At 41.6% G+C, this 21,082-nt stretch overlaps 1 protein-coding gene across 8 annotated transcripts in view; it reads right to left on the bottom strand.

The window, feature by feature from the left end:
* LOC146307125 (filamin-C-like) overlaps positions 1 to 21,082 on the bottom strand; it is a 53,449-nt gene that overhangs the window by 7,178 nt on the left and 25,189 nt on the right. For 4 of the 8 annotated variants that reach the window (XM_084710464.1, XM_084710466.1, XM_084710459.1 and 1 more), the window contains 27 exons: positions 20,902 to 21,039; positions 20,694 to 20,820; positions 19,262 to 19,398; positions 18,684 to 18,877; positions 18,475 to 18,588; positions 18,245 to 18,388; positions 17,330 to 17,453; positions 16,790 to 16,950; positions 16,598 to 16,688; positions 16,338 to 16,507; positions 16,140 to 16,257; positions 15,611 to 15,873; positions 14,279 to 14,876; positions 11,825 to 11,998; positions 9,579 to 9,741; positions 9,311 to 9,471; positions 9,019 to 9,186; positions 8,714 to 8,837; positions 8,482 to 8,638; positions 5,827 to 6,016; positions 5,709 to 5,732; positions 3,588 to 3,835; positions 3,046 to 3,138; positions 2,125 to 2,224; positions 1,593 to 1,733; positions 1,246 to 1,374; positions 692 to 865 (listed from right to left, as the gene is read on the bottom strand). In XM_084710464.1, the coding sequence (XP_084566590.1) occupies positions 692 to 865; positions 1,246 to 1,374; positions 1,593 to 1,733; positions 2,125 to 2,224; positions 3,046 to 3,138; positions 3,588 to 3,835; positions 5,709 to 5,732; positions 5,827 to 6,016; positions 8,482 to 8,638; positions 8,714 to 8,837; positions 9,019 to 9,186; positions 9,311 to 9,471; positions 9,579 to 9,741; positions 11,825 to 11,998; positions 14,279 to 14,876; positions 15,611 to 15,873; positions 16,140 to 16,257; positions 16,338 to 16,507; positions 16,598 to 16,688; positions 16,790 to 16,950; positions 17,330 to 17,453; positions 18,245 to 18,388; positions 18,475 to 18,588; positions 18,684 to 18,877; positions 19,262 to 19,398; positions 20,694 to 20,820; positions 20,902 to 21,039 (4,425 nt within the window). The remainder of the gene's footprint in view (positions 1 to 691; positions 866 to 1,245; positions 1,375 to 1,592; positions 1,734 to 2,124; positions 2,225 to 3,045; positions 3,139 to 3,587; positions 3,836 to 5,708; positions 5,733 to 5,826; positions 6,017 to 8,481; positions 8,639 to 8,713; positions 8,838 to 9,018; positions 9,187 to 9,310; positions 9,472 to 9,578; positions 9,742 to 11,824; positions 11,999 to 14,278; positions 14,877 to 15,610; positions 15,874 to 16,139; positions 16,258 to 16,337; positions 16,508 to 16,597; positions 16,689 to 16,789; positions 16,951 to 17,329; positions 17,454 to 18,244; positions 18,389 to 18,474; positions 18,589 to 18,683; positions 18,878 to 19,261; positions 19,399 to 20,693; positions 20,821 to 20,901; positions 21,040 to 21,082) is intronic. The other 4 variants (XM_084710465.1, XM_084710467.1, XM_084710461.1 and 1 more) reach the window with 1 other exon arrangement.

Genomic DNA, 21,082 nt, shown 5'->3' with positions numbered 1-21,082 from the left:
TTTCAGTGTTTTGGAAGATAAAATGTAGTGTCGTCTGCATAACGTGAAACTGAATGAGAAGAATTTATTAAGAAAACAAAAACTGACACAGGGCTAAAGAAGGGATGGTATAATCTATCAGCATGGTATCAGTACCAATATTGACCTAACTGAATTGATCGTATATTGGCCCAACATGATCAGCACACATCTTTTAATTTGCTGCAGTGATTTTATTTTGTTGCAGCTGATATTCATAATTTTCTGCATGTCCTTCACAATAAGATTGCTTCAGTCTGAAGCCAGTGGGAGGCTTTTATTTTGAAACCAGACATGTTAACAAGGATATATATGGTCAGCTAACATCACCACAATATTCAAGAGTTTTTCTAAACTACATTAACACATTATCTGCACTTTTCTGTCTTTGGGACGTTATTTTGAAACATTGCAGGGCGAAACTAAAGTTTTTGTTTTTATGTTTAACAAGTTTGTTTAAGAGAACAACAACTATGTTTTAGAGAGTCAGCTCTGTTTTGTAAAAAAAAAAAAAAAAAGATAAGAAAAAAGATGGTTAGATAAAGAGCAACTGAAGCCTGTAGTTAAGATGAATGACAAAAAGCAAATTGGTGCAATCCTGAGATGAGGGATGAAAAATATTTAGTTAACAAGTATGATGAAGAGCACAAAAACACACGGACAGTTGTGTTACCGGTGATCTTGGCTGTGAAGGGGCTGCCGGGGATGTGCTTGTCATCAAACTTGACGATGATGTTGTAATCTCCAGGTGCGGTGGGCAGGTAGGACACGGTACACGTCCCATCTTTGTTGTCTTTACAGCTGATCTCTGCTTTAGATGGACCTTCGACAGCCAGAGACAGACCACCTGCAGACAGAGACAAAAGAATGAAGGCTGGCCTCTGATGAAGGCTTGGACGGGTTCACTAAGCTGCGCCGTAACATCTCACAAATTAAATTCAGAACAATGATCATTTCCAAAGCGTGCATTCTGTCAGTACATAACGTCATATTCAACCCTCTTCAACACATTTATAGCACTTCTACTTTGCTGTTCATTCGCTGTAAATGAAACACTTCCTTCAATTGTTTCAAAATAAAAGTCTTCCAGCAACTCAAAGCACACAATCCTCCTCGTTTTCATCACGCCGATAAAGCTTCACTGAGTTGAACTGAAGTGAAATACAGATATAAATAAATACTTCGAGATGACTGACACTTAAACACAGTATGTTATTGAACTGATACCTTCTCCAGCATCTTTAGTGACGATAGTGAAGGTGGCCGGTCTGTTCACTGTGCCGTGACTCAGACCAGGGCCGTACGCCGTTACATGACCACTGTTAATGGCATCAACATAGAACTGTAGTGGACTTCCTGTAACACAGAAAACACCAGAGGACAATTATGGACAGGACAGGTTGATAAAGTGCAGCCAGTGTTCAGCACAACATCCAATTTATCCTAAAGTCAAACTGTTTGCTGATGATAAACTACGACTGGTTTCCAGAGACTGAGAACTCTGATTGGATTCGTACTTGTTGCTTCAGCTGAACCTGAAAATCTCATGAGGTAAATACAAGCTGCAGGGTTACCTGGGATATGATTCCCATCATATTTAATGTCCATCTCATGCAGGCCTCGTTCTGTCGGAGAGTATTTCACTGTGACCGTTCCGTCCTTGTTGTCGGTGATATGAGGACACGCAGTTCGACCAGAAGGCATTCGCACCTCACCTGGAGTACAAAGTACAAATAGTTGTCAACTTCCACTGTCACACTTCATAAATAAGAGATTTTTAGACTGTAGTTTATTTGACTTCATTCCACATCGACCTCAGAACCCATCAGTGATCGTCTGACAAAACCTTTGCACCAAGTGTCTGTTAATCTTATTTGATATATTAAAGGAAACTTGAATCTGCTCCCTGCTCTCACTGTTGTCTGTGTCACATATAATCACACGAGTTATTGATCAGTAAATAAAGATGATGACATCCTCTTTTCCTCTCTGCAGCTCTGATTTTAGTATTAATGTAACTTCAGAGCAGACACTGATAAAAGCCTCCAAACTCAGATCGTACCTGTTTCCTGTCACAGACGAACACGTAAACAGAGCAGCTCTCACCTGTGATCTCTCCTTTCTGCACAGTGAAGGGAATGACCAGGCTGAAGGGGCGGAGCATCGGCTCCATCCCATCCACAGGGCTGATGGGATCATCAGTGGCCTAAACCAGAGGGGAGGGGCGTTAGTGTCACCATACCGGGAACTCTGGGATGCAGTCCAGAGAGGAGGAGGAGGAGGAAGAACAGCGGGACAGCAGAGAGGCTGAGAGAGAATCAGGGGCTTTAGACTGGTCTACAACCAGTTAGACCAGTAAGACATCCTGAGTGTTGAGGGATGAAAGCTGAAGCTGAGCTGCTAAATGTGTAATAATTTACATGATGAAAAACAAACAAATAAATAAAATAAACAAAATTCATTAAAAACAATTAAAAAATAAAACAATAAAATAACAAATAAAAGACATGATGAAACAAATAAAGCAAAATAAAAAATAATCAAATTATATTTAAATGAAAAAAAGTATTTAAACAAAAATGTCAAATAATAAAAAAATATAAAATATTAAAATATTAATCAGAGTATAAATAGGTACAAAAAATTTAAATAAATACCAAAACAAATAAAACAAAGTAAATCCAAACAAAATAAATAAAATAATAATTGCATTAAATAAAAAACAACAGATAAAATAAAAAGAAAACAAAATAATAAAAGAATAATAAATAAACCCTCCCTCCAGCAGCAGACAGATGATCAGATGATCAGATGATCAGATGATCAGATGATCAGATGAAACATGCAGCAGCATCATGCTGAGCTGATATAAAATCTATAATTGAATCTGGGTTGTTATTGACTGTGAAGGTCCAGTAGTTCAGTACAGGCTGTAAAGAGGACAGTTTGAATAAAGAGCAGATTTCTGCAGAAACAACAGACAATACTGCAGTAATACTGTAGTAACACTGTAGTAGTTCTGTGTACCCATTGAGGGGAGAAGCCCACATAGGGAGTGAAGTTCTGCTGTAACTGAAGCTTGTCACATGGTTCCTCTATTATTGGGACGGTGTCACTCGCCTAACAGGGAACAAGGTAGAACCTTTAGGGAACACACACAAACAAACACACACACACACACACACACACACACAGCTCCGAGCACAAACACAAACATCTCAGTGTTGTTTTAATTAATTCATTAAGTGAAGTTTTTATGAACAACATCAGGACACACTGCAGGTCTTTTTATTCTCATGTTAACATTTAGCATGTTAGCATGTTAGCATGTTAGCATTTATCCTGAAGGCTGACTGTAGTCTTACAGGTTTGGACACATTGAACACTTTGACCTGATGGTGGCGTCAGAGGGTCACCAAAGTTACTGCACTAACTGAGGTGTCAGTGAACACATCATGACACACATCTGATTGTTAAACAAGACTCATAAACAGAAAGCATCAAATCAGCACTCAGCTAAATTTAAACAATAAGAGACACGGCATGCTCCATGTTGTGATGTCACTCACCACGACGTGGAACGGGCTGTTGGGGATGTTTTCTCCTCCGAACCGGATGGTGATGACGTATTTCCCAGGCTCAGGCGCCGTGTAGTAAATATCAAACGTCCCGTCAGCGTTCTCCACCACGTCCACGTCCAGCTCCGCCCCGTCAGGGGTCGACACCTTACAGGTGACTTTACCTTTCCCAGCAGCCTTTGCGTCTACGGTGATGACTGTCTCCTCTCCAATCTGGATGGTCGGGCCAATACCTGATCCTGACGAGATGGACGACCAATCAGGACGTGAGTTGTGTTGACAGGGACTATTTTTTCTTTTTTTTTTAAATCAACAAACAGAATTAAAATATTTAAAGTGATTTTATTTCATTACAGTCACAAAACGCTCCTATAACTTTTCTTTTTATTATCTGAACTTTTATGAGTATTTGAGGTTCTTCTCATGTTTCCTCTGCACTCTACAAACACGTATGTTTCAGATATAAGTCACTAAAAAGGCAAATATCATATTTTATGGTCTGTTCAGTAGGAGATTAAAGTCAGTAGTTATTTTAAACGTTATATGACTTTGAGCAGTGTCTGTAAACTATCAATGATAAAAACAATTCAGCAATACTTATACACTGATTAAAATACATGATAACTTCCAGACTCCATCAATTAACAAACAAATCTATATAAAATTACCGGACCAATACTTTTAGAACCGTTGTCACTAATAAGTAAAGTAAAGCCGGTACTGATATTGATTGATCGCTGAACTGTTTGACGTTGTTGATCAGCAGCTCTTCTGGCGATCCCTGACAGAATCTGAACCTGGTTCCAGATGTAGTTCCAGGTAGAGAACAGTGGAACAACAGAAGAACCAGTGTCAGTGGATACAGATGGTAACGGTCTGCTACAGTGACTTATTGTTCTGTTTTATCAGATTAGTTAAAGCAGTGTAGTGTTACACAGAGACAAACTCTCTGAGGTTTCATGGAGGACCTTCAGACTGGGGGGACCTCATCTCCCTCTGCAGGCTTTCGGTTTATTTTTGCCTCAAAGGTCACAACAGGGCAACACTGGAGCAAATCAGAGGGGCTTCTGTGCCGCTCATGTATCCAGGAGGGGGTAATATGGACGACATCTCCTATCATGCTGTGAATTCTTTACAGACTTATTAACAAACCATGTAATCTGAGACCAGTTATGGTTAAAATATGAACATCCCTGATAAGCCCCATTTAAATATGTTCTAACTCTTCTACTGGTGTGTTACTGCCACCTGGTGGATGAGTGGAATAGTGTGATACCAGACTGTGTATCACCGGACAGACAAATCAGTACCATGTCATTGTTTCAATGAGTCATTATTCTTTAACCCCAACAGTCCAAAAAATGACCAAAAGCCCAGTTGTTGAACAGCCATGGGCCTTTGGGGCAAGGGGCGCTTGTTTTCTGGATAAAACAGCGACACACCTGAAAGTTCAATGGGACGTCTCGAAAAGAAATACCCACTGCACCAAAGGCCCACTGCTCTGGAAATACATACAGTACATACAGTATCTCACAAAAGTGAGTACACCCCTCACATTTCTGCAAATATTTAATTATATCTTTTCATGGAACAACACTGAAGAAATGACACTTTGATACAATGTAAAGTAGTACAGCTTGTATAACAGTGTAAATTTACTGTCCCCTCAAAATAACTCAACACACAGTCATTAATGTGTAAACCACTAGCAACAAAAGTGAGAACGCCCCTAGGTGAAAATGTCCCAATTGGGCCCAATTAGCCCCGTGATGTCATCATGGAGGAGTGGAAGAAGATTCCAGTGGTGACCTGTGAAGCTCTGGTGAACTCTACGCCCAAGAGACTTAAGGCAGTGCTGGAAAATAATGGTGGCCACACAAAATATTGACACTTTGGGCCCAATTCGGACATTTTCACCTAGGGGTGTACTCACTTTTGTTGCCAGCGGTTTAGACATTAATGGACTATTGGGTTTTTTGGAATAATGGGCTATGGCAGGGAACACTACAGGGAACCTTAAGTGACAGAAAATATATAAAACGTAAATGTATAGTACTATCAGTGAAACCCTCGGGCTCATATCATCGGGGCAATGACATAATTTTTACTCACCCAGTCCATGTCCTCCAATCGACACTGTAGGAAAAGCAAAAGACCATCAGTGATGCTGTAACACATTCAGGTGATGAAATCTGATTGGTTGCCAGAGCAGTAGTGGGCGAAGTCTGACCTGTGACCAGACACTTGCTGGCGTCTCCGGTGGGCAGGGCATGGATGCGGTATGGTGAGTATGGGATCTCATCTCCTCCATATTTGATGGTGATGGTGTAACGTCCAGTCATGTCTGGTACGTAGGACACTGTGTACGTCCCGTCTCTGTTGTCACGGATGTTCGCCTTCTTGGGTTTTCCCTCTGGATCCTAGACACACAGACAGGAAGTCAGTGGTGTGTTTGTGTAAATATGTTTACATTACTGTGCAAAAGTACTGTCCATCAGTGGTCTCCTACAGTACCATGTGCCATTGATAGTAACGGGTCATTCCTATGTTCCCAGGGTCCTATGTCCCAACAGATTTTTATGACACAAACCAGGAACATGATGAAGGGCCCAGTGTTCCACAGTTCTACACGTGCTTTCCCAGGGTATTTTGTTCCTGAGGTCTTATGCTCCAAAGCCTCTATACGGCACATAATGAGTTAAGGTTAGGGTTAGGGGTTCTTGGAATTTAGGGACCCTGGAAACATAGAACTTTCTGAAATTGGGACCCAGGGAACATACAACCTTGGGAACGTGGAAATTTTGGACATTATGACCCTGGGAACGTAGGACTTTTATAACTTAGGACAACGGGAACATAGAAGTTATGGAACTTTCGATTTGTGGATTTTAAGACCCTGGGAATGTAGAATTTTTGGAACTTTGGGATGCTGACCTACAGAAGAAAAGACCCTGGTAACATAAAACCTAACCTTGGAAACATAAGACCCTTGTATTTTCAGAAATAAGGACCCTGGCAAAATAGTACATGTGGAACTTAGAACTCAGGGAAGATTGGATTTTTGGAACTTAGGACCCCGAAAACATACCATGAGAACAAAAGACTTATGGAACATAGGACTTGTGGAAATTAGGATGCTAGTGACATACGACCTACAAAAGTTAATATTCTGGAAAAATATGACCCACTGAACTGATCCTGGGAACATAAAACACTGGGGACATATGACCGTGCAAACAAAGTAATTTTGGAAGTGAGGACCCTAAGGGAACTGTACATTTGTAACTTCAGACCCTAAGAGTATAGGATCTTTAGAACTTAGGACCCTGGGAACACAGACCCCTTGGTACTTGGGACCCTGGAAACATAGGACTTTGGAACTTTGGACTCTGGGAACATAGGATTTTGGAACTTGGGACCTGTTGACCGTTGATGGCTCCTGATGGTTTGAGACCAGTGGTGTTCACAGTACTCACACGTACTGTTCCCGGTTCTTCATCTGTTCTACATCACACAGGTTCTAACTCTACTAAATGCAGCCGAGCAGGGGTGGGTGGATGGATGGAGGCAGGTTTACGAAGCACTCCGGTTAGTGGAGAACTGAAGAACACCACATATCTGTCTGTTAGACCATTAGACAAACTGAATGAAGGAATGAACCGAACAGAAGGGGGGAGGAGGGGTGAGTATTATTTTTAACTGGAGGGGGAGGGGGGAGACGAGGTGATGGAGGGAGGGAGAGCCTTACACAGCCTCTCTTATGAATACTGAAGGGGATGGTTTTCTTTACAATATGTGTCTCCCACACCCTCCTGCCCCAGTCCTCCACAAACACAGAGGCCTCACGCCTGCACCCATCCGGACCCTGCAGCAACGGGGAGTCACATGGAGGTTAAAAGACAGAGATTATTAAAGGGTCCAAGTGTCTCTATGAAGTGTTTATTACAGCTCACACTCTGTCCTGACTGGATGAACTGTTTCCTGTTTACAGTGCAAGAACCAATCACACCAGAGAATGACTATCCAGCATTAAGTTGTACCTTCAAAGACTTTCTACAGACCTTATGGCTGGATACATTCTTAGAAATAATAGGGTTCTTTTCAAAGGGCTGAGGTTCTACCCAGAACCATGTGCTTCTGAAGAACCTTTTTTGAAGAAGACTAAAGGTTCCATTAAGCACTCTTGTGTAAAGAATCCTTTTTGAAAGAGTTCTTTGTACCATAACATAAAAGGGTTCTCAGTAGAACCCCCTTAGTGTGTTTTAGATAAAAACTTTGGAATATAGAGGATTCCCAGAAGAACTCGTAGATGGGTTCTAGATAAAACCCCTGGGATATTAGTTCTCATTAGGACTCCTGGGTCGGTTCTAGGTAAAACCCCTGGAATATAAAAGGGTTCATGATAAAACCTCTATGTGGGTTCTAGATAAAACATTTGAAATATAGAAGGTTCTCAGTAGCAGCCCAAGTGGGTTCTAGTTTAAATCCTTGGGATATAAAAGATTTCACAATAGAACCCCCAGATGGGTTCTTGTTACCTCCCTTATAAGGTGGACAGGTTCTTGATAGAATCCTCAGACGGGATTGTAGATGGAACCATTACATCATACAAAGGTTCTCTGTAGAACCTCACATAGGGGGTTCTGAGTGCTTTTCACAGATTGTTCTAGGGTGTAACCCTTTATGTTGGATTGTACCTAGAACTCTCTGAAAGGGTTCCAGGTGGAATCTAAAAGAGTTCTCCTCTGTGGGAAAGCTGAGGAACCCTTTCTGGCTCTAGTTAGCAGCTATATTTCTAAGAGTGTACTTTAAAACATTAAATGACCTCCTGGAATGAACACAACATTTAAATTTAACATTTTGACAGACTGTTCCAGCATCTCACCAGGATCTGAACGGTGAGCAGTCCCTCTCCAGCGTCTCTGGCATCGATGGTGAACTCGACCGGCAGACTGGCGGGAACTCCAGATGCATTCAGACCTGGACCGCTGGCTCGAACTTTACTGGCATCATGAGCCGGTAACGTTTTGATCTTAAAGGGACTAACAGGAGACAGTTTGAAAGTTAAACCAGTGGAAGATCAGACTTCTTTATAATTGAATCTCTTCAGTACTGACCTGCGAGGGACTTCCTGGTCGGCGTACTTGACGCACACCGTGTACGGCCCATCGTTGGCAGGAGTGTAGTTGACTGTGTGAGTACCATCACCATTGTCTGTGATGCTGACTGGCTCAGCCACACCTGAAGAGCAACCAGAGTTTCAAAATAAAGTCTACCCACTGATAAAGCAGTATGGAACACAAGACTTACAGGAACATAGAATTAGTAGAAGTTGGGACAGTGGGAATGCAGAACTTTTGGAACTTTGGAACTCTGGCATGAAAGAACCTCACATGTGTAAGAGGACAAATCAGGGACTTACCTGTGGGTCCATACAGCTGGATCGCTAGGGGAGCCACCCCAGCCTTGCTGCTGTCTACGGTGAAGGTCTGAGGGACATGGGCTCGGACCCCACTTCCCAGGCCGGGACCTGAACACCTCACTTTACTGGGATCCACCAGCTCTCGCACTGGAACCCGAAATGGGCTCCCTGCAACACAGTCAGAGGTGGCCAATAATTAGTCATTCCTGTTCATGAAATACGGACAGAATCTATAAAATCTAAAAACCACAGAGGCCTCGACAGCGTGGATCAAAGTGTTTAGGTGCATTACCTGGGATTGGAAGGCCTCCGAAGGTGATGTTGACGTCGTACTCTCCAGGGGTGAAGGGGATGTACTCCACACTGCAGCTGCCATCTTTGTTGTCCTTACAGGACATCTTTGCCTCAGATGGACCCTCAATGGCCAGGCCGAGACCTCCGGTGCCAGCACCTCTGAGGAGGAGACAGGACAGAGGGCAGATAAGATGGAAGTTTGGATGGCCTGAATTAAAGGGAAGTCGTTCTGAAATCCATTATATCAAGAAATACAGTAAATTCACCTGGTCTCGACAGTGAAGCGGTTCGGTTTGTTGACCAGTCCTTCTTCCAGGCCTGGACCGTAGGCGCGGACTCGACTGGGATCACAACCCTCAGTCACCGACACCCTGAACGGACTCTTAGGCACTGAGACCTCATCGAACAACACTTCAATCAGATGCAAACCTGCAGACAGACAGAGACTCAAGTTATTTTAACATGTAGCATTTAGCATGTTAGCTGGACAAACCTTAACCTTAACCTTTTTCACCAGATTATCTCTGGCTCTTGAACCAGCTCTATTCAAGATTCATAAAACCTTGATGCCATCTAATGAACCAGTGTGTTCGCACAATGCACAGCATCCTGAACAATATGACCCATCCACTTTGGCTCCTGAGGTGAACCTGCTATTTTTAGGTTCCAGCTTAGAACCGATTGTTTGGGTTCTGATCCCCTTTTTAGGTGGAAATGCAGAGGCCAAGACACCAACAGATTTGGCATCCATGCCTTTGCCTAGAAGCAGTGTTTTCACAACTTAATCACTTCATTGTCAAGCATACATAACTTGTCATGTTGTTACCACAAGTGAGTTCCAAATGTGTCTTAATGTCCTGTTAGCAAACAAGCTAGCTATCATGAAAAACTGTAGTGTAGCTAACTGGAAAAGCGCAAACCCAACCAACCAAATTCATGAGGGCAACAAGTAATAGCCAATCAGAGGAAGAGTAGGACCGGTCATGCCTTTGCCATAGTAGGCTTGTTAATTTAGCAGCCTAGATATCCATGATCTGTTATCTGGATATCTACTAGCTTTACTAGAATCCCTGAATTATTCATCGATTAATTAATTTTAATTTTAATTTTGGTTAGAAGACAGTCAGTAGGTTCTGAGGTTGGTGTTGCTATATATCATCAGTCTTGTGTAATGCTTTATTTATTCAGGAAAAGCTAACAAGATTACAACACCTACATTCACATCTTTAGAGTCACACAAACCCTCAGACAAATTCAGTTCTTGGTTGCCTACAAATCTAGGATAGCCTGTAAGAAGAGAGTCAGAGCATCACCTTTTATTAAAATCCCAGCCTGACTGAGGCCTCCACAGGGGAGAGTATTTCTGTCCCACAATTCAGTGGGCTCCAACATGTCACACATTACTATCAGTGGAAAACCATCTGCTGCGAGCAGCCAGACTGCAGCTATTAATACCCGACACTCATCCTTCCAGCTCTCACTGCTGCTCCTCTGTCACTGAACAGTTAAAGGACAAACTACAGTCATTCTTTTGATATTATTCACATTTTTATACCTTTATACTTTGAATCTGTTACAGCACTTTACTGTATTACTGTGTTCTCAACACTTCCTCTCTGTTCCTGTTGCCTGCATGTTACTTTAGGACTGCAGAGTTCCATGTTAGGATTAAAAATACTCTACTATAAATACTAAAAATGTACTATTACTATGACATGTGGGTTTAATTACCACCACCTTTTGCTGACATGAGGCGTCCATTTTTATTTGGTTATCAGGCATTTCCATATTCAGACAGACGTACCAAATGTTTGAAAAAGTAGTTTACAAGACAGCATGTCAGCTATTTAATTAGGTTGTTAGTGTGCTACCACCAGCATGTTAACCGGCCTACAAGTATGTGTCTATTAGTCTGTTTATGAATGGATGAATGAGTAAGAAAAGGTAATATCCTTATGTCTAATGTAATGTTAGCATACTCAAAAATTCAACAGTTAAAGCAAGTTAACATGTTGGTGCAAATGTTAGCTTAACAGTTTTAGCCATGTTAGCATGACAACATGACAACAAACTTTAAAAACTTATTGCTAATCTATCAGGTTTTGACATAAAATGCTCACGTTCTTTAGACTGCTGGTTACATTTGTATTCAGCCTGAAACAGCCTTCAGTGGATCTGTCAGATTGCCTCATTAAGAGCACTAAACATGATGAAATCATTCTGCAGCAACAAGTTTAATTGTGGAAGCCACAAATGCCTCCTCGCCTCGTTCTGTTTACTGTGGTGGAGGGAAAACAGGAGCTTTATGAAGCCACACGGCGCTCAGTTTCAACATTATAATGTGTTACTGTGGAAAAACAGCCATAAAACAGCAGCAGAAACCTCCTGCTGCCTGAACACTGTTTCATTCTGCTGACTGAAGCTCAAAATCTGTCCAACAGATTCTCTCATCACCTCCTGCTGGGTCACATGATGAATTATACACATTCATACACACAATAACACGTCTCACCGTCCTCGTAGGGCGTATACTCCACTCTGTAGGTCCCGTCCCCTTTGTCGGTGATGTAGGCGTCCGTGTTGGCGCCTGATGGATTGGAGATGTCGGCTTTGATATGGCTGCCGCCGCTCTTGTAGTGAGCGCGGGCGTCCACAGTGAAATGTGTGGTCACTTCCCTCAGGACGCCTGCAGAGACGAAACAAATGTGAAAACAGAAAGAAAAGAAAACGTCAGGATTTAAACTTCTATACGTTCAGAGAGAATTGGAGAAAATTATGTCTTTTTCTGAGAATCAAAACGCTGAATTTTACCACTTGGTTTAACTAACTAAAATCTGACTTTGTGATGTCATATTACAATAAAAAAAAAGATTGTACCTACAAATAATGTCGTTTCTGAGAGAAATAATATGTTATAAAACTTGCAGTATCTACAAAGCAGAGCTGAAAACCGAGCATGTGACGCTAGCTGGTGAGATAGCCACAGCTAACTTTAGCTAGCTAACCTCAGCTGGCAAGGGACAAAATTACATAAAACAGTTCTTGTAGTTTAAAAATCTGTTTTAATGTAAGTCAGACTGTTAGTCAACTAAAATGACACATTAGCTCCTGTAAATCCAAACATAACGAAGGGAAAAACAATAACTACCTTTAGATCAAATGAGTTAAATTATACATTAATTTCTTAAACCAGTTGATTACTAATTGACTGCCGGTGTGTTTCCCTTTGGTCTTGTTCAGTTTTACTTCATAATCTGTACTGATTTTGTTAGTTTTACATTGTATTTTATCCAAGAAATGTTGTTATTCAGCATTATCATTATATTATTGAGTATTTTAAACAATGATATGTTTAAGAACTTCTTTTTGTTGTCACTCTCTTTATTTTCTCTTACAATCCAATCTCTTCCTCTACAATCCATCCCAACGTCCAGTTTTAGTCAGACCTCTTAATCACCATGTAGATGCAGTTTCACAGTAATATGAGGATTACAGGAAGCTAAATTAAGAGGGAAACTGATTTATATATCTTAATATTCAAATATCCTCTGGTACAATCATGATATTCATTTTATTACACAGAATAAACATTAAATAAAATAAAAGAAGGTATTTTCTAGAAAAGATCAGACATTTGATCCTGATATTCTGATACCTTTACTTTTCCTATGAGCTGATACTGAGTGCTGATATGATACCAGTGCATTAAAAATATATCTTTTCATTATTACCCTGTTTTCATATATTCAGGGACGTAATTAATTCTTTGTTACTCAGTGAGAATCTGTGGGCTACGAGGGGAAAGGAGGGTTACATATTAATGTTCTTCTCGGTTTCACTTTGTAATCTGACTTGTATGAATCAATGCATGAGTATTTTAGAGATGACTCTGCTTTATTGAACTCCCGATTTAAAAACTGATCAAAAAAGGAAGCTAATTGCAACATGTGGATCTATAATCAAGTTGGTCCAAAATAGAACATAATGAGAAAAGTGCAGCCTACAAAACTGCAGCTGTTCTCCTGTGAGTTTATTAACTGTCATAATTGACTCGGGAGAAATCCAGGAGGCTAATAAATAAACCGCTGAGTCACCCTGAGCAGCCTGCAAAAAACAGATCACACACTCATTTCACCATAAAAAACAGACCTCAGAAACAGAACCGAGTCTGGAAACTAAAGTTCAACGACGTGTGGCTCCAAACTGAGAGTTTATTCACATTTTTGTGTGCAGTTTATTGAAAGGTACCAAATTTTCCTGGTAGGACTCTGTTTAAATAACAGGGTCTACTATGAGTTATTAAGGTAAATTAGGCAAATTAAGAAAGAAATTCAATAAAGGTGACAGTTGTGTTCCTCTATTTAATTAATAGCTTTTGAAATTAATGTACAAATAGAGGATCTCCAGCTACCAAACCAAACACCTTCATTTAGACTTTTAAGATGTTTTCAGCTGCAAATTAAAGATTAATTAATGGTACTGTTGTGTTACAGTTAATTACACCTGAATTTCCATCCAAACGTGTTACAAATTTTAAGTAAATCTCAAGGAAATCATTAAAAGAAACACATTTTCTCATGTGCATAAAAATATGTTGATGGAAACGTGGCATTTCGAAACTTTCCAGATTTAATTTTTACTCACTACTGCTGATAATAACAAATCAGGAATCCCACAGGGTTCAGTTCTTGGCCCACGTCTCTTTAGTTTATATTGAGAAGTGTACATTTCTGCTGTTTGTATCTTCTGCACAGGTTTAGTCAAACTCAGGCAAATAATGCACTGCAAAAAATGCTTTCAAAACTGAGGACCATTTTTTGAATTTAACCGTTTCCATCAACCTTTTCTAATGTGATACTTCAACATGTGCTTCAAAATACATTGATGAAACATGCCTTGTGTTAAAATCATATAAACCAGCCCTACCACCTTACAACTGTGTAGAATATTCTGTTTAAGCCCTCACCTCTGGGTTCCACTCCTGGTCCGTAGACCTTCACCCCGCTGGTGTCGACAGCTGGGTCCACCTGTAGTCGGGCAGGGAACTTTGGCACTGCGTGTCCTCCATATTTGATGGTGATGGTGTACATGCCGTGGAACCGTGGGATGTAGGTGATGGAGTAGGTCCCATCACTGTTGTTCTGGACATGAACTTCAGCTTTGGCTCCAGAGTCCGAAATGATTTCGATGGTGAGCTCGGCCTCTCCAGCTTTAGAGCAGTCCACTGTGAAGGATCCATCCTCGTTGACTTTCCCTCGCTCCAGGCCAGGGCCGCTGGCCGTCACTTTGCTGGGGTCAAACACTGACTGGACCACAGCCTTGAAGGGGGACCCAGGAATGTGCTGGTCTGCGAACAGGATGTTGATGGCGTACTCGCCAGGCTCGGTGGGTAGGTAGGACACAGAGCAGGATCCATCACCATTGTCCTGGCATTCGATCTTGGCCTCACAGGGTCCCTCTACTGTCAGGCCGAGACCACCAGTACCTGCTCCTTTTGTGTCAATAGCAAAGGGGGCCGGTTTACCCACAACACCACCCTGAAGACCAGGACCGTAGGCTCGAACCTGGAAGGTAAACAGGTAAAAGAGATCACACACAAAGACATGTTGAAAGAATTTGTTGCTACCAAAAGTTAGCAAACAGTCAATGGTCTGGAGGTAAATCACACTTATAGAATCGATATTGAATCAGTAGACCAGGTGAACCAGTCTTAATAACCAAGATCATTTTTACTCAGACCAAGAGAGGGTTAAGTCGGCGAGGTTTACTCCAACCAAGAAAGGTTTAGTTGGACCAAGAAAGGTTTAATTAGAGCAACACAAGGTTTACATGAAAGAAGAGAGGTTTGCTTGAATAAAGAAAGGTTTATTTGAACAAAGAAAGGTTAACGCTGACCAACAAAAGGTTTACTCAAACCCAGAAAAGTGTACTTGGACATAAAAAGGTTCAAGAAGACTGCCCATCTAATGTGTTTGTATCCTCAAAGTTTTGCCTGTAACCACTGCCCAAAATATGAGATTTTGGAGCTATCAATGCAGGACTGGATGAGGGCTCGGCACTTTTAGGTGCTTTGAATAGTTTTTAGATGACAGATTTTGGTTGGTTCATCACAGTTCAGTGAGCAGCACAACGTTTTAACCCAACAGACTGGAACTGTTGTCTGTTCAAAGGATTCATTTATTTCTGTGCAACACAAAGCAGATTTTAAGGATAAAAACTGTAGAATTCTGAAAGACTTCACTAAAATGTACAAAACTTTAAAGGACGCTTAAAGAAAAATGTGTTTACAGTGACTCACCTTTGAAGGGTCGGGAGGCATGACGCCCTCCACGGTGAACGGACTTCCTGGTACAGGGTTTCCGTCGTAGCTGATGTCCACTCTGTACGGTCCCTCCTCAGGAGGAATGTACTTCACTGTGTGCACCTCATTGGCTGTGCCCGACTCCAGTTTGCAGGGTATTGGTCGACGTGACGGTGAGGTGATCTTGACGTCAAGTTTGCCCTGACCTCCAGCACCCTGAGTACTGACCGTGAACTCCTCATCCTTCCCAACATCCACCTCTTTGATTGGCACACAAGCACAGATACAGAAGCAAGAGGTTTAGTCTGTTTTTTTTTTATTTATATTTTGTCATGGTAAAGGCAATATTGTTGCATCACCCAACCATATTGGGAACTGGTTCAGTAGAAATCTGAAGTTTTTGGATGTTTCCAATGTTTAAGCAGACGGTTCATGATGAGATCTCTGAAAAGGAAGTTGCCAAACACCCTAAAAAATATCAAAGTGTAGTTAAACTAAAACTGAGATCAGACTGAGCTGTACTCACTGTTGTTCAAACCCTGAACTTTGATCTTGTTGAGGTCCAGTGGGGGGGCCACACTGATGTTGAAGGGACTTTTAGGGATGGGGTCTCCTCCGTGACACACAGTGATGGACATGTTCCCCTGATGGAGACATGAGCTACAATTAAACATCAGTTTATTGATCAGATCACTTGTTATAAATCAGAGTTTTTTAATCGGACCTGCTGCACGGCGGTGTAGCGGACGGTGTACGAGTAGTCATGGTTGTCGATGATCTCGAAGTCTCTGACAGCTTCACCTTTAGCTGCTCCAGTGAAGTGAACCTCTGGTTTGGCTTTACCGGCTCCTTTTGTGTAAATGGTGAAGTGAGTCGGTTTCCCCACTTCAACACCTGCACACAGTTTAGGAGAAACGGATCTAAATAATAAAATAATGTCTATCTGATCGCTGCATTATAACAGAGTCATCATTTTTGTGTCACCTGTCTTGTGGAGTCCAGGTCCTTCTGCTCGCACTTTAGCTGCATCGTGGGAAGGGTCCACCTTTATTCTGAAGGGGCTGATGGGGATTTCCTGTTTGAACATTAAAGGTGACAGTTTTGTTGAACTCTTCGTGTTAACAGGAAATGTTTCCAGAATCGGTTCACCTGTCTGTGTGTCTGTCTGTCTCTCACCTGGTCGGCAAACAGCACCATGATGGTGTACTGACCGGGTCCTGGAGGCGTGTACTTCACTGTGAATGTGTCGTTGTCATTCTTGATGATGTCGAAGTCGATGTCGGCTTCAGCAGGACCTACCACACCTGGAGCACACTTGATCCCGATGCTGACGTCACCTGCAGGTAACATCAGGGATAATGAACTTTATGAACTCATAAACTCATAGCTCTCAAATAAAAACAAATATCATCCACAAGACCAAAGCAAACAAAAAGTAACAGTAACATTAAAGTCATGTAATATCAAAAATAATGTCCCCTGGGGCGCCCCTATAGCTCAGTCGGTAGGGCGTGCGCACCATGTATTGAGGCTGTTAGTTCTCTGCAGCGGCCGCTGGTTCGAATCCCGCCTGCGGCTCATTTGCTGCATGTCATCCCCTGTCTTTTCACCCCCCTTTCCTGTCATACCTTCAACTGTCACTGTCAATAAAGGCAAAAATGCCAAAAAAAATAACCTTTAAAAAAAAAAAAATAAATAAAAAAAATAATGTCCCACCCTGTCCAGCCTCGCTGCAGTCCACAGTGAAGTACGTCGGCTCGTTGGCCTTCAGTCCCGTCTTCTCCACACCTGGACCGTAAACTTTCACATTCTCTGGATGGCTGCCTTCGCCGATTGTCACCTGGTTAATAACATGGAACGTGTTTAAATAGTGAAAAGGAAACATTTATGAACATGAAAATCAACCACATCTACAGTCCTTCAGTATCCAACCCTACAACCAGTACGATACAGAATTTGGTACTTGTGACCAAATTATGATGGTGCTACTGAGTACTAGTTAACGTTAAACCAATGCAAAAAGTGATGGACTTATTTTTTACAACTGAAATTATATTATTGTTACTACAGAGACAGTTAAGTACCACAAAATTTACCATTGGGTACCGGTACTGAATTCCAGCTACCCTTACTGGTTTAAATGTGAATGGTACCCAACTGTAGCATCCAGGGTGGTGGAGTTTGGTACAAGGAGCTTTAGTGTAATTCAAACTGCTAATTTGATCATTTTTAACATTTTATCACCACAACAGAAACACAAGATAACTGCTTAAGTCTGATCCGGTTTTGTGATGGTGACAGCTGTTAGTTATTGGTTTGATTAATAGTTTAATAAGGTGTTTATTGATTCTTGATGGTGGCTGATCAGGCTAATTATCAGCTGATTCTATTAATATTGTTTTGTCTTCATACAGTCTAATTCTAACTGGTTATTACTGCATTAGTTTTGGTCTGTCCCACATTTTGGTTTGAATTCCCCCAAAATATCTGTATTTATCATTTATCCTTCACACACTTCGATGGCAGCGGTTACAGTGTAGGACTCAGAGTTCAGTGTTTTGCCTGAGGACACTTCAACATGTGATTGGTGGACGTCCCGCTCAGCTGACAGTGTGTCTGTGTTGTTTTTACCCTGAAGGGGCTGTTGGGGACGTTGACTTCGCCCCAAGTGATGATGATGGTGTGTTTGATGGGTTTGGTGGGAATGTAAACACAGAAGAAGGTGCTGTCTCCGTTATCTGTGATCTGGATGTCGATGGGGAAACCTTCAGCGTCCTGAAAGCACAAACACACATTTCATTATTAATTAGAACATCATCATTCATCACAGAATAAAAGAAGATTATCTGATGACTTCTGACCTGAGCGTAGAGCTTCAGCTCTCCTCTGCCGGCTCCGTGGGTATCGATGGTGAAATCTGCGGGTTTGTTGACGATGCAGCCGAGCGGCTCCAGACCGGGACCATAACACTTCACCTGAGGACACGAGGACATTCAACACGTCACGTTTGATAATAAAAAAATATCTGTGAGACTGTTTTAAAACCAGGAAGGTTCTGATCTGTTCTCACATTCTCTGGGAAGACATCGTTGGCAGCAGGCAGGATGTGAGCCATGAAGGGGCTGTCCTTGATGTCCTCGTCGTCACAGATGACGTGCACGGCGTAGTCGCCTGGTTCAGTCGGCCAGTACCGAACATCACATGACCCGTCGCCTTTATCGTCACACTCGATCTTTGCCTGAGAGGGACCCTCGATGGAGAAACCTGCACACAATCAGTGATACGCACTGAATTAAACACTCGATCTTTTTAACCTCATCCCTAATTAATATGAACAATAAAAAATGGTTCATAAGACACTATAATGTCATGGTGAGCAGACATTAGGACTTATAAAAGAAGTTTATTGTGTTTGCCATAACTATAACTTTGTTTATTGTAAACATAATTACCAGAAGATTTGATTTTAAGTTTGTCCATATGTCCATTTGTTTTTAAAGATGTCCAGCCAGTGTTGATGGTAAATAAAGTCAGTTTAATCAATGAATTCCTCCAGACATCCACATGAAAACCAGGTGCCATCTTTAAGCCCCGCCCCCCGTCCACCTGTCAGTCATCATGAGCAGCAGGTGAGTTGTTGTGACGTACCGAGTGTTCCCACTTCTGTTCCGATGGCCTCCACCACAAAGTCAGCACTCTTCCCCACCATTCCAGTCTCCAGACCCGGACCCCAGGCCCTCACCTTCTGAGGCCCCGCCTCCTCACTCACCTGAACCTCAAACGGACTGAAAAGACACACATTATTAAAATCCAATAGAAACAAATGGAACTTAAATATAATAAACATGTATTTATACACTATATACAAAGGTTTAACAGATGCATCATCAGAAGTACTAAAATAAAAATCCATATATCCTAAATTAAATAATGGGAGTTAAATAAAAGCCAGGTCTCAAATAAAGGCCGGGGAAAAAATGAGAGTGGATAAACTCCCACAGCTGCCATATTAAATGCATGCCAACACAGCACAATGTATGTTTCCATTACAGACAGACAGATATTAGATCGGCCGATATTATCTACAGACACATCTATAGATATCTATATATTTCTATAGATTTACTTTCTATATCTTACTTATAGTTACAGTTATACATTTTTCTTACATGTTTTTGTTTATTATTCTTTATTTAGTATTTTATTGTTTCAGTGACCTGACATCATATTGGATTTCATATAAATAAAGAACATATTGGCAGTAGCTACATTTTAAATTGTAACATTCTGGTTTTCGTCATGTCATTTCCTGTTTTATTTTGTAACTCTACCTCTTGTGTCTTTTCAGTTTCCTGTGTTTTCCCGCCTCTCATCAACCACACCTGAGGCCACTTACTCACCTGCCCCTGATTACCCTCCTTGCCTTCCCTGTGTATTTATACCCCCACCAGCTCCACATGTCTTTGGCAGATTGTCTTTGTTGTCAGTGGTGCTGCTTCCTGTTTTGCTGTGTTTGGCTCCATGACTTTGTTTGGACTTCGCCTTTTTATGGGATTCTAGTTTTGTGCCTTTTTTCCTGTCTGTTTTTGTTTGCCTTTTGGACTCTAGTAAAGACAGAGATTTTTATTTTGAACCTCACTCTGCCTCCTGTGTGTTCTCTGCACCTGAGTCTCAACCTTCCTGAGTTCTTACATAAATACTTTATGGGAACCTTACAACACGTTCCAACAAATGGTTCACAATAAAAGCCTTATTAAGCAATTGATTTCTGTCTGCTGAAACTACTGGAGGGCTTTTAATGTGAAAAGGATACAGGAAGTGTTGAGTTTGTATTGACAATGTAATGCTGCAGTGCTAAGAATTCAGTAATCAGGGGTCATTGTAATCTTTTTAAAGAACCTTTAACTGAACATGTTACTGTTCTCTGTGTAAAACCAGAGGAGTACCTCAGGGTTCTATCCCCGGTCCACTCCTGTTCTGTTTTTATATGAAACCACTAACATAAAATTCACATTTGATTGTCTCAGTTTTATGTTTGGATGAACTTCATCAGAATATTAAGCTGAGCTGAATGTCTCACCTGCGTGGGATGGCGTGTCCTCCCCAGGTGATGCTGACGATGTATTTTCCCGTCATGATGGGGTAATAATTACACTCATACATCCCATTTTCCATCTCCAGAACCTTCACCGGCTCCTCCAGGCCCTCTGGATTCACAATAAAAACATCATCAGTCAGAGCTGCTCATCATGTACAGTAAACAATAATCTTCAGTGATGCCGTCTTACTTGGTCCCTTCACGGTGACTTTGAGTTCTCCGCTGCCGGCTCCTTTAGTGTAAACTTTAAAATCAGCCACTTCTTTCACCCTCAGACCCTTCGGCTGCAGACCTCTGCCCGCCGCCCTGCAGGCGTTTGGGTTACAGGCTGTGAGGACCAATCAGAGGATGTGGGACACTGGTTAGACCAG

Source organism: Lutjanus erythropterus, chromosome 22, assembly GCF_056507025.1.
Source record: "Lutjanus erythropterus isolate fLutEry1 chromosome 22, fLutEry1.hap2, whole genome shotgun sequence".
NCBI classification, from domain to species: domain Eukaryota; kingdom Metazoa; phylum Chordata; class Actinopteri; order Lutjaniformes; family Lutjanidae; genus Lutjanus; species Lutjanus erythropterus.
Note: the sequence above shows the minus strand (reverse complement) of the source record. Positions and strands in the feature narration are given on the sequence as shown.